Here is a 17,504-nt window from a genome sequence, read left to right on the forward strand (position 1 = left end):
TCTGTGTTCCAGGGTTTTCGCATCTGTGAAATGAGATAGTTGGACAGCTCCTAGTAGCTTTCAGCAGTCAGTGCTATGAGGCTGTGAATTCCCTAGGGTCATGAGGAACACATGTGCTAGTTTGCCTGGTTTACATCCATTTTCTGAGTGTAATTATAAACAGCACCTCGGTTCACTCAAAAATCACGTGGGTGACAAGTCATGTGACCCAAGGCTTAGACCTTGGCCAGGTTAGAATTAGTGGTTCTCAACATCTTCACTTCCCTGCAACCCCATGAGGTCTCTGGGAAGACCCCAGGATGGGGGAGGGGCCCTAATCCCGTCCTCAAAGGTCTCCTCCAGTTCCTCCCAGATTTCACAGAAGAATCCTCCGCCCTTCTTTAGTTTCCAGCTAAAATTTCCTAAGGGAGCTGTCAGATCTCAGGGGCAAACAGAGATTAGAACTATGGTAAAGAGATGTAGGAAACATGACCTGTCTGTCAAATACTATCAATCATATTGGAATTTTTTCTTTTATTATATATAATTCTTTTTCTCCCTAAAAAAAATTAATTCATTTTCACTAGCAAAAGCTTATACCAAGCATATAAGGCAAGAAGAAAATGACATCTCTTGTCATCTTACAACCCTGGATAACCATCGTTAACATTTTGGCATCTGTCATGAGTCTTTCATGAGTATGATTCTTTATACTTATCTATGCAATTTTTCTATTAAAACAGGACCATTTTGTACATCGTGCCTTGTAACATAGTGTTAAGCATTTTTGCTTGGGCTTTTCCCCACATTATTAAATGTTTAGTTACAAAATAATTTTTGTAACTGCATACTAATCCAGTGCATGTTTTAACCATTTGGGGCTTTTTTTCTCTCAGTTTCTCACTATTATAAATTATAAATTGTGTTGCAATGACCATTGTCATAGTTAAATCATACATCCATGTTTAATTATTTTCTCAGGATAAAATCGTAAGAGTGGGTATGAGATGCACATTTTAAAATACTTGACGTGCGTTCTGAAATCATGCTCAAAACTTATGCCTATACTTTTTAAAACTTGCCAACTTGATAAGATACAAGCAGCATCTTCCTGCCATTTAAAAAAAATATATTATTGCGGTTGAATGTCTTTCTGTATGTCTTTTATGTTTTGGTCTTTATATTTCTTCTTTTGTGATTTGCACACTTGTCTTAATTGTGCAACCTGTCCATTTATCTTAATTGTGTAACTTAAACTTTTGTCTTAATTGTCATCTTTTATTGTGCTGCTCACCTCTGTCTTATGGATTTGTGTGTATTCTTTATATAGTGAAGAACTTAAGCCCAGAACACTTAACAAGAAGGTGATATTTCTCAGGCTCTGGCCCGTATTTCTCTTCTAGGACAAGACTCTGAATAAAGCTTAGTATGGGGGAAGGCAATTAGTTATAATTATTTATTAATGTTTCCAGGCCAGAGAAACCAACCCAAAACTTTCAGTGCCTTAAGAGAGCTTAATAACATGAAAACACTTATTTGGAGTGACCTCACTCAGCTTAGTGTTACAAAAACAGCGTGACCATCTCAGAATGAGGCAACTTCCTCATCTTGACTGAAGATTAAGATGTTTAATAAATGCTTCAAAATTGATTGAAAATTTATGTTTTGATGTGGGTATTCTAGTGGAATAAGTGTTAAAATCAAACCATATCAATGATGATTAGATTTCCTTCCTTCTTTCAATGCTGATATCTTTCTGTTAAATTCTGAATTTTTTTTCTTTGAGAAATCGGGCCTCCTTTGTCAATATTACAAATTTAGCAATAAAAAGCCTCTTTGTCCTAGGATAATAGTTTTCAAACTTGAGGATCACCTGGGGCTCTTGTTTAAAATGCAGGTGACTGCCCATCACTCTGCCCCCAAGATTCTGATTTTGCAAGGGGACCTGTATTTTGAGAAAACCCTACTGGGATTCCGCTGTCCTGAGTTGTCAGCCGCCTTCCTCTGTCCTTGGCGGCACATTAGGACTTGGGCTAGTCACTTGCTTCGTGCCTTCAGGGACCAGGTCACACCAGAAGTTACCGAGTCCATACTCAAGGCCAACATGGCCTCAGACAGGCCTAGAAGGAATGTCTCCATGAGCCTCCCAATCCTCCCAGGAGGTCAGGCTCGGGGGTCAAAGAGACCTTGGTTCAAATCCCACTTTGGAAATAGATGTGGGTGCAATGGATTAATTTACCGATCGTTATTGGATACTGACAAGTTGGTAGCTTTCCATCACTCAGATGGACACCCCAGCACACGTGAAAAAGCTTCATTTATTTCACACGTGTTTGGTCTTTGCTAAAAGACAGAGGGAAGAACATATACTTGATTACTGACTAGACATGACTTGAAGCCAATTCCTGCGAGATACTGGCTGGGTGTTGCAGGACAAGGTGTTTGATCTCAGTGGGATGACAGTGATCATACTACCTGCCCCTCATTGGATTGTTCTGAAAATTAGGTGACATAATACTCATATAATAGGTGTTTGAATAAATGCAGTAGTTATTGTTTTCCCTTTCCTCCTGATGAATTCTGTGCCAATCCACTTCTGGGTGAGGCTACACCCTCACTTAAAATAAATCTTACACTTCTAGAGCTTCTTTAGAGAAACTGCTTCGTTAAAAAGGGTGGGGGGGAGAGCAGTGTTAACGTGTTTGTATCCCAGGGTACCAGGGTCGTGACTTTCATAAATACAGATTTATATAAGTACCTAAAGGTGTGTCCTAAGCAAGTACACACCTATAGGCCATTGATAATGCTTGCTATGAACCAAGTCCGGTGCTGACAATTTTCAAAACATTCATTTAATATTACTTTTGTTCCATCGGTAACCACATAAAAACAAGGATGTGTCACACAAGGAAACCTTGAGATAGTCCTTTGGCTGAGAACAAGTGGTTCTTATCTCTGTTCAGAATTTCACTCAGTTTTCTCTATCTTTAATAAAGAAAATCAAAGCTAAGTGGAGGCTTAAGAGATTTCAGGAAAAATGTATCACAGACTTTGAAATGTTTCTTCTTCCCATAAACTCCTATTGGAGTTCCAGTGAGTAGACTAAAATAATTAAGGAGGAATTTCGGCAAAGCAAAGAAGGCTAGGCAAATGAATGAATAATCTGATGGATTAAGATGTTGGATTCTGGAATTAGATAATGAGAAAAATGCTTTTGTCTATTTTCGGAGACGTTCAAAATTTGTTGAAACACACCATTTCTTATTTAGATGCAGAGGAGAGGAACATGGAACACTGAACCAAGTGGTCTTTGGTGTTCTGTCTCATTTAACTGAATTAGACACTTCCTGCTCATTTTCATGATCTTATTTTTAAAAATTCTTTTGAAGGAATTATTCTGTTATAGGATCAGGTTACTCTTGAGTTTTACTTATCTAATAAGGCTCAGAATAATAAGAATATTTAGGCCACCTCCTTCAGGTAAGAAGGACAGATTTCCAAGAGACTTAGGGGAAAAAAAAAAAATCCATCCCTATTCAAACAATAGCTAAGTGAGACTCCTTTACATTCTTGATATTACCTTGTAAAATTCCTGCTATTTCTACACCCTCTAGGTAGTCAAATGATATCAAGGGCCATTTCACTTGTATCTTTTTTATCAGACCAATTAGCTAGCTCCAGTCCCACAAAGGCAGCATTTTCAGAGTCAGGAGTACGAATTTCACCTATAATAATGTAGTGTAGGATGATAGAATTATGATGATTTCAACCTAAAGGTCATCAGCTCAGTCCTTAAAGTAATCCTAGTGTTTCATGTGTGGATATCACCATCACCTATAACCAGGGGCTTCTAGGCAAGGAATAAAGGAAGAGTTATCACTCTCACTGTTGGGGGACTGGGCCAGTCAAGAAAGGAAGAGTCTTTTCTCCCAAGGATGGGAGATTTGGAGGAGGGTGAGCTGGGAGAATGGTGGGTTGGAAACTTTATGAAGTTCTGCTTGGGAAGTCTCCTATGACAATCCATCCCCCTACCAAGGAAGACCATATATTGTCATTATCAAAAATATTTATGTAACATATTATCATTGAGTCTTCTGTCATCTCTGGGATGGCATCCTTCCAGCCTCATTCTTCTGAAGCTGTCCATCTTAAATACATGCTAGCATGACCTTGTGAGTTTACTAAGTATGAGGAAATCTACTTTGTTCAAAGGTCAAGTTACTTGGGAAGACATATACCAGTGAGACATTCCTCAGATACACCTGTCACTCGTAGAATTGTTCTTGAAAATGATTTGGTTAGACGCTAGACACCAGGATAGGGAATATATTCTATTTCAAAATATGAAATTATTGAAAATTAGTTCCTAGCTTTTTTATTGCAATTGCTTTTCACCCAAATGGTCTCATTTATGGGAGCTCTAGCCAGTGCCATCCTCCATAATGCATGAATTCAACAGAACAGACGTTACATTCCTTCATTCACTCATGCAAAATGAGCAGATTGTCCCAGTTGAGATTCTTCTTTAACAAACATATTAATTTATATTAATGAGAGGTGTGCTAGAAAATTATCATTTTTCAAATTAGATTTATCCAAAGGTGGAATGGGCTCTCAAGTGAGGGGCTGATTTCCCCCATCACACTCAGGCAGGAGTTAATGGCTCATTTCTGAGAGGTTTTACTGAGTGAAATCAGCATTACTAAGAGCTGGACCAAGGTGACAAATAAAATCCATTCCACCTATAAAATTTTTCAATCCACATACACACTTGAAACAAAGACCAGACGAATCATTGTAGTTTGGACAATTAACTAGATTATTGCTATGGTTAGAAGCATCCTCTACATCTGGTAGGGATGTGAGAATTTAGTCAGTACCTTTTAGCTCATAGTCGAAGAAGAGGATCTAGCAGAGCGGGATGATTTCCCTCCAGCCCACCTAGGAAGATTTTCCGGGCATGTCTCAGGCAAAGAAAGATAGCAAATTAGAAGCTCTGTTCATCACCTCTGCAAGCTAGCTTCCCTGGTCACACCTCTGGGGATGAACAATCTAGAATGGGCTTTACCTTGTGTGATCACACTTGGGGTTCCAGGCTTCCTTTTGACAGGAACCCACAGATCCTCCTGGCTCTGAGTTCATTTATGAATATGCCTTTCAAGAGCGTGCAGGGCCGACATCCCCAGACATGAACAAAATGGACCACAAGTCCTTCCTGTTCCCCTTCCTTAGAAGGGAACCCAAGTCTCAACCTGATCAAATCAAGTAGGAATATTCATTTTAAAAACAATTTTTCAATTATTCGAAGACGGTGGTCCCTCTTCTTCTGTTGCATTTAACAAAATCCACTGTGTCTCTTCTTTTCTTCCCTGTTACTCGTTCACTCCTCTAGGCCTTAAGGAAGGGGTTCTTTACATTGCATTGCTTTGTGCTGAGGAGCTATTCATGAGTCATGAAAATGCAGCAGTGCCAATTTACTAAACTAATTCATGGGCTGTTTATGAGGCCCGTTCTCTGCCCAGATCATGTTTCACCTTCATTCTAATGAAGATTTACATAGACTCAAACTTTTAACCCATTTTCTTTCTTTGTATTGTAAACCACATCACTGAAATACAACAAGACACATGATCGTGCACCTTGTGAAGATGATTTTACCTTGAAAATAGCAAAGTTGCCGCAGTTAGTGCAGCCGGTGAGGCCTTGCGCTCTCTGGATTCCGTCCTTACAATCTGTGAGGTCCTAACTGAGTTACTCAGTGATTCTAATCTTCAGATTCATTATCTGCAAAATGGCGATATGATCAATGGGATCTTCTTTAAAGTGCTGTCATGATAATTGAATGAGACCATCCGCATAAAGCATGTAGCCTATTGCTCACCTTGCACTAGATGTTACTCATTATTACTCAATTTGTTACACTAGATTTTGACCATTTCCTGAATTAACCAAAGCCTTACAGATTGAAAAGTAATAATACCGTTGTTCCTCTGTATCAGCAGGGCCTTGATTCCAGGACCCCCCCTACCCCTCGTAGATACCAAAATCCACAGACACTCAAATCCCTTATATACAATGACATAGTATTTGCATATAATCTACACACATCCTCTCCTATACTTCAAATAATCTCTAATTTACTTGTAATACCTAGTACAATATAAATGCTATGTTAATAGTTGCAAATGCAGTGTAAGTACTGTGCAGATAGTTGGCGGTGACTGGAAAGTTCAAGTTTTGATTTGGGGAACTTTCTGGAGTTTTTTTTCACGAATATTTTTGATTTGTGGTTGGCTGAATCTGATGTGGAACCCCTGGATACAGAGGGCTGACTATAATCAAAATTCTAATCTAAGCTCTCAAAGGAAGCATTTGTAATTTGTTCCAAGTGGCACGGTCTTTTTAATTGGTATTAATCCCATTTATAGTTGGCTCAGTTACTGTCTTCAGGCATTTCCTGCCCAAAGACACTGATCTAGGAGCCAGGAGATGTGGCTTATCGTCTGAACTTTGCCACCAACCACCTAATTGACTTTGACCAGCTCTTTCCCCTATCTGATTCTCAGGCTCCTCATATGTAACATATACAGTTGCCAAGTCCTCTTACAGACCAAGGACTCAATGAATTATAAGGGCCCAGTGGTCATTTCCAAGGACAGCTTTCCTAAAGGTCCCTGGAGAAGGGAGAATTCCACCCATTGATGGAGGATCTTTTAGGAAGAAAGGGAAGGAATAAGGACAAAGTCTTTTCCTAAAACAAAAGACTGCATATGAGATTATAATTCCCCTTTGAAGAATCTTTTCTAACTTGATGGACCAATCAGTCAGCAACGCTTTGGGGGACCCTACTGAGTACAAGGTATAATTTTGTACAGAGAAATAGAAGACAGCATTCTAGAAAGCAACACTGTGGTTGAAAAGTAGGCTTCAAAAAGGTAACAAGTATAGCAAAAAAATATGTATAATTAATTGATTATAGTAAACACTTATGTAAGGTTACCATGTGCTATAAGCATTGCTCTAAGCACTTTGCATATATTAACTCATTTCATCCTCCCAGCAACCCATACGAGATAGTTTTTATTATTATCCCCTTTTTCTGGATGAGGCAACTGTGGCACAGAAAACCTAGTAAATTTGCCCAAGGTACATAGCTAGGAAGTGTTGAAGCTGGTATTCACATCCGGGTAGTCCAGCTCTAGATGAGTCCATGCTCACCACTAAGGTAGAAAAGAATATGTGGCACCACGTGAGGACAGAGCAGAGACCAGATAAAGAGTCTGCCTATGGCAGGAAGGAGAATACGTGTAACTTAGTGTAGCTGTGAACCAGAGTGATAAGATCTTCGTAAGTCAAGAGGAAGTGAAATGAATTATCACTCAATCTCATCCTGAGCCAGTTAGGAACGTTCTTTCCATAGTTCTGTCTCCTTACATTTCCAAAGTACACTCCATTATGAAACCCAGTATTTTATATTTGATTGGTTTCATCTTCACAAATATTCCTTTCTGTGACTGTGCTAGGCACTGGAGTTCAAACCTGAAAATAAGAGAATTTATTATTAAATTCTAGCATAATAAAATACAGTAAAATGAAAGAGCACTGCAAAACCTGTGAATTGTATTCATTCCCCCGTTTGATAGTTAAGAAAAGTGAGGTTAAAAGGAATTGGCTTTGCTCACAGTGAAACACTGACAGAGTGGAAGATATGGAGGTTCAGCAGATACTTTGTCACCAACCAGCTTGACTTCTGAAGGAAATGAACAACATGAAACCAGATGCAACTTTAGTCTGGACAAATGATGATTATGTGACTTTTTTTTTTTTGCTTTGCTGTACGCGGACTTCTCACTGTTGCGGCCTCTCCCGTTGTGGAGCACAGGCTCCAGACGCACAGGCTCAGCGGCCATGGCTCACGGGCCTAGCCGCTCCACGGCATGTGGGATCTTCCCGGGCTGGGGCACGAACCCGCGTCCCCTGCATCGGCAGGCGGACTGTCAACCACTGCGCCACCAGGGAAGCCCGACATTTTTTTTTTTAAGTCATCAGTTAAAACATTCAGGAAAGGAGTCAGGACTCAGGCTTGGGATCGATAGGAAAAAAACCTCCCCACAGTGAGAATGAGCCCAAAATGGGAAGGAATCCTTTTGCAAAGGAATGAGCTCTTAGGCGCTAGAAGGATTCAAGTTGAGGGTGTTTGAAACCCTAGGATGCCCTGCCCCAGGAGAAGAGAACCCCACTGCCACCAACAAAGCAGAAAAGGTCACATCTGATGATAATCAGCAGGCATTTGAGTAGCCCTCAGGGATATTACGGAAAGGATAGGCAACGGTCCATCATGACTCCAAGATGCTGTGATGATGGAAGTGAAGAGGTTGATAAAGATGAAGATGATGAAAAGCAGCAAGAGAGAGATTCGGTACATGAAAAATTATTATTGTTGTTCTTAAAATCTTATTATTGAGCTTCCCTGGTGGCGCAGTGGTTGAGAGCCAGCCTGCCGATGCAGGGGACACGGGTTCGTGCCCCGGTCTGGGAAGACCCCACATGCCGCGGAGCGGCTGGGCCCGTGAGCCATGGCCGCTGAGCCTGCGCTTCCGGAGCCTGTGCTCCGCAACGAGAGAGGCCACAACAGTGAGAGGCCGGCGTACCGCAAAAAAAAAAACAAAAAAAACCTCATTATTAAATCTAAATAACCAAGCTGGTTTGAAAGCAGACAGCCAACAAAGAATAATTAGATCTTGTGCAATCGGTTGTTAGAAGGAATTCAGACATTTATCTTTCTTTGAATTAACTGCTTTGTGGCTCCTTCATTTATCTTCAGGCTGGTATGTGTGGGTCTCTCTGGTGGTGCCCTGCTCTTAGGTAGGGCTCTTTGAAAACTATCAGTAACATGAATTTTCCGTAGCTTTATCAGGAGTGAAGATGGCTACAGTGATTGTTCAGGGGCTTGTTCCCCTCTAAATATGGAGCAGGTTGTCAGCAAACAGGCAGAGGCCTCCACACCAGGGAGTAGAAAAAGCATTGCCCTATGACAGCAGTGAATGTGCAGTTTCTGAGCAGCATTGTGCTTCCCCCATGGATCTCACCAGATACCTGTCATTGCCACTGTCCAAATCACAGCCATGACATCGATCAGTGAGTTCAGTCTAAAACCCAGACCACGCCAAGAAATAGGCAAGAGAATAACAATCATGTAACCATTGACTATGACTCCCATATCAACAAGTTGGACTAATTTTGTTTCACTGACCTGACCAAATCTTCTCTTGGTATTAGGGACATAGACCCGGAGATGCTGGGATAGCTCTGTTTACTGGCTTCCTTTATAAAATAACCGTGAAATTCAAATCAGGGATCATATAGTTCCAAAGCCATGCTTCGCTTTCTGTTCTCACCCCCCAAAATGCTCTGTGCTGTGTGATCTATGGCAAGTTACTAGACCTCTCTGGCATTAAAGTAAAAAGAAGGACTTGGTTTAGGTTAATTTTAAGATCTTTTTCAGCTTTAAAAATCCTTTCTTCTTCTGAAGGAATTGAATTATGTCTCAGTGACTAGAAGATGGTTCAGGAAACTAGGCAGGACTAAGGCAAGTATACGCACATTCAGTGCTGACCTTCCAGAAGCTTCTAAGGCTGGACAACAAAATTACTGAGTTCTCTGGATAATCAAAACAAAGTTAGCAGCATTCCCCGGGGCCACCTCGAGCAGACAACAGAAGGGCAGTCAAGCACATTGGTCGATCAGTTTGGGGTTCTCTTGTGCAAAATGAAACAGCTGCCCTTGCTGGAAATTTCTTTGGCTGTTTTCTATTCTAAGATTCCATGAATTTATTTTTTCAGTAGTTTTTATGAGAAGAGAGGCAGACTCTCTGGTCAAAAATTTCCCTGTGTCCACAAGAGCAAGATCCTTAAATGACTTAACGTTTACTCATGAAGAACGACAATGTGAATTTGATTTGCTGTGTATATGGTTGTGTGCTCTTCTGTTTTGTTAAAATGATGTTATTTGGGAGGAAGGAGGAGAACTGGCTTATAAGTTTATGCAAAGTCCCTCTCACGTTCCCCTTTACTGTGAAGGGAATCGTATTCACCCCTGGGCTCTCACTGGAAGGTTGGTGGGAGGGATGGAGAAAATGCTCCGTGAAGGTTATATTAAGATATGGATGCCTCTTAATTTTAAAAATATACACATTTAAATGCCTTGTCTCTTCTTGATGTTTATCCCCAACTCCAAACACTAGTAAAACTTCACTCTTCCAAGTGCCCAACTCTACTGCGAAGTAATTCATTCTCCTTTTTTTTTTTTCATTACAGTATTCTCAAATGAGGGACGAAGTCTTCAAATCAAACCTGGTCTGTGCGTTTATCGTTCTTCTATTTATCACGGCAATACAAAGTTTGCTTCCTTCTTCAAGGTAAATATGAAGGGACTAAGTTATCAGATGAAATGTCTTTGTGAGCTGATGGGCCCTCACCTGGAGCTAGCCGCTGACCTTTTCAAGGGATCAGAATTTACCATAACGGGATCCAGGATTCATAGCAAAATATTTGACAGTATCAGAGTCTGTTCTGGTTGTCTTATGCTGCATAGTAATCTCATTACTCTACCAAGACAAGGGCTTTTTCCCAATCTTAATAAAACAACCACCAAAATCAACGTAGGCCTCCCTTTTATTTGACATTGCACCCATGAATGCAGAAAGTAAGTATAAGTCCCTCCATCCCCATTAACTTGTCCCTTTGTTAATTACCTCTTTGTTGTTCATAGATACAGGATCATAGCTTCCAGGGTCAGCAGAATTGGCACTCTAATAATACTACAAACAAATATATGTGGCCAGTCCCTGATCCAAATTCTTTATATATAGTACACACCTAAATCTCATGGCAACCCTATGAGGTAGGTACTGTCATTATCCTCACTTGAAAGAGGAGAGAACTGAGGCCCAGAGTAATGAAATAAGTTGCCCAAGGTCTCACAGCTGAAAAATGTTACAGCCTGGATTCAAAATCAGGAAGTCTAGCTCCACAGCCTGGACTCTTAAGACTCTATTAGACACAGACTTTTATTATACAGGTTATAGGTGCCAGCGCCAGCATTTGAATCTAGTTCTGGATTAGTCCAATGACCATGTTTTTTCCTCTCTCCTGCACTGTAAGGTAACCCTTGCCTCTTTTCTCGGATATATTCCCTTCTCCCTAAACTAACCAGGAATTTCCCCCTTTCGTGTGGTTAAAAAATAACGTCAACAAATATTAGTTAAATGTCTAATACAGGCAAAGCAACTTGCTAGCCCTTGAGGATGGTATAATTTTTCCAGAGGAAGTCTGCATCTTCTAAGATATAATTTAGTGGGAGAGAGAGAGACGTTAATAATGGCTTCCAGTTACTGAGCATTTATTATATGCCAGGAAAGTGCTAAATCCTTTGCACAGATTGTCTCAATAAAGCCTCAAAAATAACCAGTAAGTAAGGCAGCATTCTAATCCCCATCTATATAGTGACTGAGCTGGATTTGAACACAGAGACAGTCTGTGCTTTTAATTACTTAACTGCTTTGTGCCAAAATCAGTGATTCATTCTGCCTAGGTGGTTTAAAGAAAGTTGGCACAAGGGGTGATGCTTTGAGCTGAGTAGGATGAGGGAGAAAGAGTGGAAGAGTGTCCGCAGCTTAGGAAACAGTGCAGGCAAAAGCACAGAGATGTGAACAACCTCGTGTTTGTAGCACGGTGAGTAAATGGAAGACTTAAGGGTCAAGCATTTGTGCAAGGATGTGGTGGGTGCCATGGCTGAAAAGGGAGATAACCTGCAGGAGGGCAGCGTCCACATGCTCTGGTAAGGAATTTAGAATTGAATCTGGGAGCAGGAAGGAGACCCTGAAGGTATTTGAGGAAGGTTGTAACATGATTCTGTGAAGGGAAGACGTTCAGGTTAACTAACAGTCAGGGAATGGCACTGCTTGACCTTTTCCAGATTGGCAGGGGTGTAAGGGGAAAAGGGATTCAGGGAAGATGGTGGTAGAAGTAGTCCATTTCTGAATTTCTCAGAATTCCCACATATCTGAGCAACTGCATAAAACCAAAAACCTCAAGGACCATATTTACAACAAAAATAGGTGATGTGGTAAACCCATAAATTTAAAAATGGGAATGACAATCTCCCAAGAGCCCCAAGATGGGGTGTGATATCAACATCCGTGTGGGAGGAATTGGAAAGAAACAAGTAGGCATCTGTCATATCTGGGAGGAAAAGAGCCCCAGTATCGCCAACAGATACTCACTGGGAAGGGCCATGGGCCAAATTGCAAAAGCAGTTGAAAGTGGGAGGGGGTTTGCCCAATCCAACGTCAGGTGAGCGCAAAGGTCTGCAGTTAAGGTCCAAAGAGCTAGAATTGTCAGACACTATGAACTCCCAAAACTGACCAGTCAAATCTCCCTCCCAGGATAGGGCCCTGGAAGGAACTGTATGAATAGGATCAAAATTACTCACAATAGGGCTTCCCTGGTGGCGCAGTGGTTGAGAGTCCGCCTGCCGATGCAGGGGACACGGGTTCGTGCCCCGGTCCGGGAAGATCCCACATGCCGCAGAGCGGCTGGGCCCGTGAGCCATGGCCGCTGAGCCTGTGCATCCGGAGCCTGTGCTCCGCAACGGGAGAGGCCACAACAGTGAGAGGCCCGTGTACCACACACACAAAAATAATTACTCACGATAGGGTTATAATGAAGAAGAGAGGGTCCAAGTAAAAGTGGAAAGGGAATCTAGCCATCATGTTTTGAATACTATGTGAAAACAACTAAAGAAGTCTCTGTGGAGTTAAAAAATAAACTATCCCAAAAACATCTCTTTATAAATGTTCAACCAAGTTAATTTTACACAAAAATTAGCAACAAAATGTATTGATGACAATCCCATAGTAAGCTATTATAAGGAAAACAAGAATTAAAAGTAGATTAATATCCTGATAGGCAATGAAAGCACTCCAAAAGGACATGCCTACAACATATAACAAAACATTAACCTACTATTTCAAAAAGAACTGAAACCCTTAATGTGACTTAAGACATCAAATGACAGCCTAAATCAGAATTAGAAAAAACTTAGCGATTTGGGAAGAGTGTTCAAAAAGGAAATAAAAATAAAAGAAAGATACATTTCAGAAATGAAGACTTAATACAAGGGAACATAGGGCACATGAACATAGCACATAATGCCTTAAGAGAAATAGAAGGTGGAAAGGAAGAATATTTTAAAGTCGAAAAGGAGATTTAAAGAATTGACAAAGCCCCATGCCCCACACCTGCTCCCCACACCAACAACCCAGTATATTATTTGCGGGCTGTGGCTGAAAGAATTGCAAGGCCCAGATTCTTTCTCAGTATTTAGGGGAGTTCGGTTCAAACACAAGGAAACAAGAAGAATCTGGAGTCACTGGTACATACAGGTACTGCAAACACCAAGCATAGCCCAACCTCTAGCCATAAATCCTCACAGTAAAGGTGTATTCACCTCAGTTTCTATTACCTGATACAATATAACCAGATTTCAACGGAAAATTACAAGTTGTGTCAAAAGGGAAGAAGAGACAAAGCAATCATCAGAACTAGACTACTCAAGTTATGACACAGCTGTTGAAATTATCAGAAAGAGAATTTGAAATAACTATTATTACCATATCAAGCGTCCCAACGGGAAAAGTAGACACCACGCAAGAAAAGATGGGCAATATATTCCAACCCAATAGTTGGAAACTCTAAGGAAAAGTCAAAAAGAAATGCTAGAACTCAAAAACACCATAATAGAAATAACGAATGCCTTTGATGGGCACATCAATAGATTCAACAACACCAAGGAAAGAATCAGTGAGTTTGCATATAGGTCAATAGAAACTTCCCAAATTGAAATGCAAAGAGAAAAATGAAATTAAAAAAAATTAAAAATCACAGCATTCAAGAACTCTGGGACAATTCCAAAAGGTGTAACTTACGCGTAATTGGAATACCAGAAGGAGATAAAAGGAGAGCTGAGCAGAAAACATCTTTGAAGTAATAATGGCTGAAGACTTTCTAAAATTAATGACAGACACCAAAGCACAGAACCAGGAACCTCAGGGAACACTAGGCAGGATAAATACAATAAATAAATAACCAAACAAATAAATAACACACTTAAGTATGTCATATTCAAATTGCAGAAAACCAAAGACAAAGTCTTAATGGAAGACACAGTGCAGGGCCGTGTGGGGAGGGGGTTACTACTTACCTATAGAGGAAGAGGAAGAATTACACGGTGCTTCTCATCAGAAACTGTGCAAGCAAGAAGAGAACGGAGCTGGAGCCACCAACCTAGAAGTCAAAAGCAAAAGAAAAATGAAGACTTTATCAGACAAATAAAAATGGCATTTCCAGATGACCTTCCCTGCAAGAAATGTTAAAAAAAAATGGTTCTTCAAACAGAAGGAAAATGATGTAGATCAGGAACTTGCTCTACGCAGAGAAAGGAAGAGTATCAGAGAAGGAATAACGAAGTTAAATAAAATGGTTTTTTCATATTCTTAATTGATCTAAAAGATAACTGTTTAAAGTAACAATAACAATGTATTTAGTGGTTATACATATGGATGAGTGAAATGAATGACAGCAGTGTCAATAAGGCATGTGAGGGAGGAATTGGGGATGCTTTGTTTTCAGGTACCCCCGTTACGCATGAAGTGCTACAGTATAATTTGAAGGTAGACCTAGATTAATTTCAAAAGCGTATTGTAAACTCTAGGGCAAACACTAAAAAAATTTTAAAACAAATAAAATTGATATGCTAAGAAAGGAAACAAAATGGAATCATATGAAATGCTCAGTTAAAATCAGAGAGCATGGGCTTCCCTGGTGGCACAGTGGTTGAGAGTCCGCCTGCCGATGCAGGGGACACGGGTTCGTGCCCCGGTCCGGGAAGATCCCATATGCCGCGGAGCGGCTGGGCCCGTGAGCCATGGCCGCTGAGCCTGCGCGTCCGGAGCCTGTGCTCCGCAACAGGAGGGGGCACAACAGTGAGAGGCCCGCGTACCGCAAAAAAAAAAAAAAAAAAAGTCAGAAAGCATGCAAAGGGAAGGAGGATATTATTTGGGGAGTGAGGAGGAAAAGGATCATTGCATAGACGAAGCCCAGGAGATGTTTTTAGGGTAGTGAAACTATTCAGGATGACATTGTAATGGTCATGATACTATGACCATGCATTTGTAAAATCCCATAGAACTTTACAGCACAAAGAATGAAAACCTTAATGTATACAAATGTTTTAAAATTGTTTACGAGTTCAGGGAAACCCATGATGAAATCAGACTGCGATAAAAGAACATAACTGTATTAAAAATGTGAAACAACCTCACCAAAGGGGGTGGGGAGAAAAGGTGGTTCCTAAGTAGCTTTGGAGATGCGTGGACTCTTGAGGACTAAACGAGAAAGAACTGTGCAGTAGCGCTGTGCGTTAGCTGATAAAGGTGTTTCTCATGGAGCTATGTGTGAACAACCTGAACCACAGTATATGTGCGCTATAATTTCAACAGTTAAGTAAATGGATGGAAGACTGCGGGAGTCAAGTTTCTCACTGTTGACGGAGAAGGTTACAGATAAGCAAGGAGAAAACGCTAGAATGATCCCTATGATAAAGGATTAGAGTTGGAGACATTAGTATGAATTTGTTTAGCTCACTGTAGTTATAGTTAGATATAGGCTGTCTGTATAAACACAGATATGTTTATCGATACAGATTAGAATACACATATGTGTGTCCTTGCTCTGTCAGCAGAGGACGCCCAGGAGCAATGACGCCTCAGTAGTAACACCACATCAAGCAATGAGCACAGCCCTGATCTTGATTTCTAATATCCATATCCAATATAAGGAACCAGGGCTCCTTGGGGAGCTGGCTGATTCTAAGTCTGGGCTAGTAAGTATACAGGAGGAGCCTGGAACATCATTTAGGGCCAGAAAAGAAGGAAATATTAAAACATACACACACATGGAAGTATGTCAAAGGGACACAGGGAAAGCTCCCTGGAAGCAGAGCTGGAACAACTTGAGCAAGAAAATAAATAAAGTAGTATTGGATTATAACCCAAAATATAAAATAAATATCCGTAGGTTCACTGACGTAAATAAATGGTTGAATGAATAAATAAAAGGTGAAGACCAGACAAATTTCCCATGGGGAAAAATCCAAGGAATTTATGTAGATGCTCTGTGCTCAGTGAGGTGGAACTGAAGCCCCTCTCCTCAAGTATGGCTATGCTGAAGGTGACTTCCACAGCGTGGATGGCGGGGTATACGGAGAATCCCGGTACACACTACCTCAGCCAGCTGATAATGGTTCACGTCAACAGTGATGTCATGTTGATGAGCTGTGATGAGAATGCCATGAGCTCTGTGGTCTTCCTCCCCAAAATCCATAACCTAATCACGAGGAAACATCAGACACATCCCAACTGAAAGACATTCTACAGCATATCTAACCAGTACTCCTCAAAATGGTCAAGGTCATTTAAAACAAAGGAAGTCAGAAAGAGAAAAACAAATACCCTATGCTAACACATATATATGGAATCTAAAAAAAAATGGTTCTGAAGAACCTAGGGGCAGGACAGGAATAAAGATGCAGACGTAGAGAATTGACTTGAGGACACGAGGAGAGGGAAGGGTAAGCTGGGATGAAGTGAGAGTGGCATGGACATATATACACTACCAAATGTAAAATAGATAGCTAGTGGGAAGCAGCCGCATAGCCCAGGGAGATCAGCTCGGTGCTTTGTGACCACCTAGAGGGGTGGGATAGGGAGGGTGGGAGGGAGACTCAAGAGGGAGGAGATATGGGGATATATGTATATGTATAGCTGACTCACTTTGTTATACAGCAGAAACAAACACACCATTGTAAAGCAATTATACTCCAATAAAGATGTTAAAAAATAAAGTAAAACAAAGGAAGTCTGAGAAACTTTCACAGCAAGAAGAGCTTAAGACATGAGAACTAGAAGGAAGATGGTATCCTGGATTGGAGATATAAATATGGGAAATCCTAGAAAGAATTTCCAACGCAGTCTAAGTATATGTGAGCATAACTAGGGGCCAGATTGTGGTCCGGAAGTAACATATCACAGTTGGTTTTTTTGTTTTTTTAATTTTGGAGATATGTTTGATTCTACGGCTGGGACAGGAAATGTGCAAGATAGGCCTGGAACCTCTTGTCCTACTAGAATGCGAAGAAGCCATCATGCTTCTTAGTTACCTCTAAAGGACTCAGAAACTGCATTGAAGAAGCTTCCATTGTCCAAAGATGGAATAATTTTAGCCCCAGTGTGGATCATTGTTAAAACAGTCGATCAAAAACCAGCAAATATTTTAAACTTTATGAGTTTATAATGACATTTTTAAGGGTTGATAACCTTTGGTGGATGATAGGGAACTGATCTGTTGTATTGCAAACTAGTGAAAAAAGGGAAAGAAACAATTTTTTTTCCTGTCTTTCCTGCATGA

The 17,504-nt window shown here is 40.6% G+C and overlaps 1 protein-coding gene across 3 annotated transcripts in view; it reads left to right on the forward strand.

The window, feature by feature from the left end:
• Nucleotides 1-17,504, forward strand: part of ADCY8 (adenylate cyclase 8) — a gene marked incomplete at both ends in the record, with an annotated part of 217,211 nt that overhangs the window by 130,751 nt on the left and 68,956 nt on the right. For all 3 annotated transcript variants that reach the window (XM_082674757.1, XM_082674758.1, XM_082674759.1), the window contains one exon: nt 10,296-10,396. In XM_082674757.1, the coding sequence (XP_082530883.1) occupies nt 10,296-10,396 (101 nt within the window). The remainder of the gene's footprint in view (nt 1-10,295; nt 10,397-17,504) is intronic.

The sequence above is a fragment of the Grampus griseus genome, assembly GCF_964374135.1.
Source record: "Grampus griseus genome assembly, chromosome: 17".
NCBI lineage: Eukaryota > Metazoa > Chordata > Mammalia > Artiodactyla > Delphinidae > Grampus > Grampus griseus.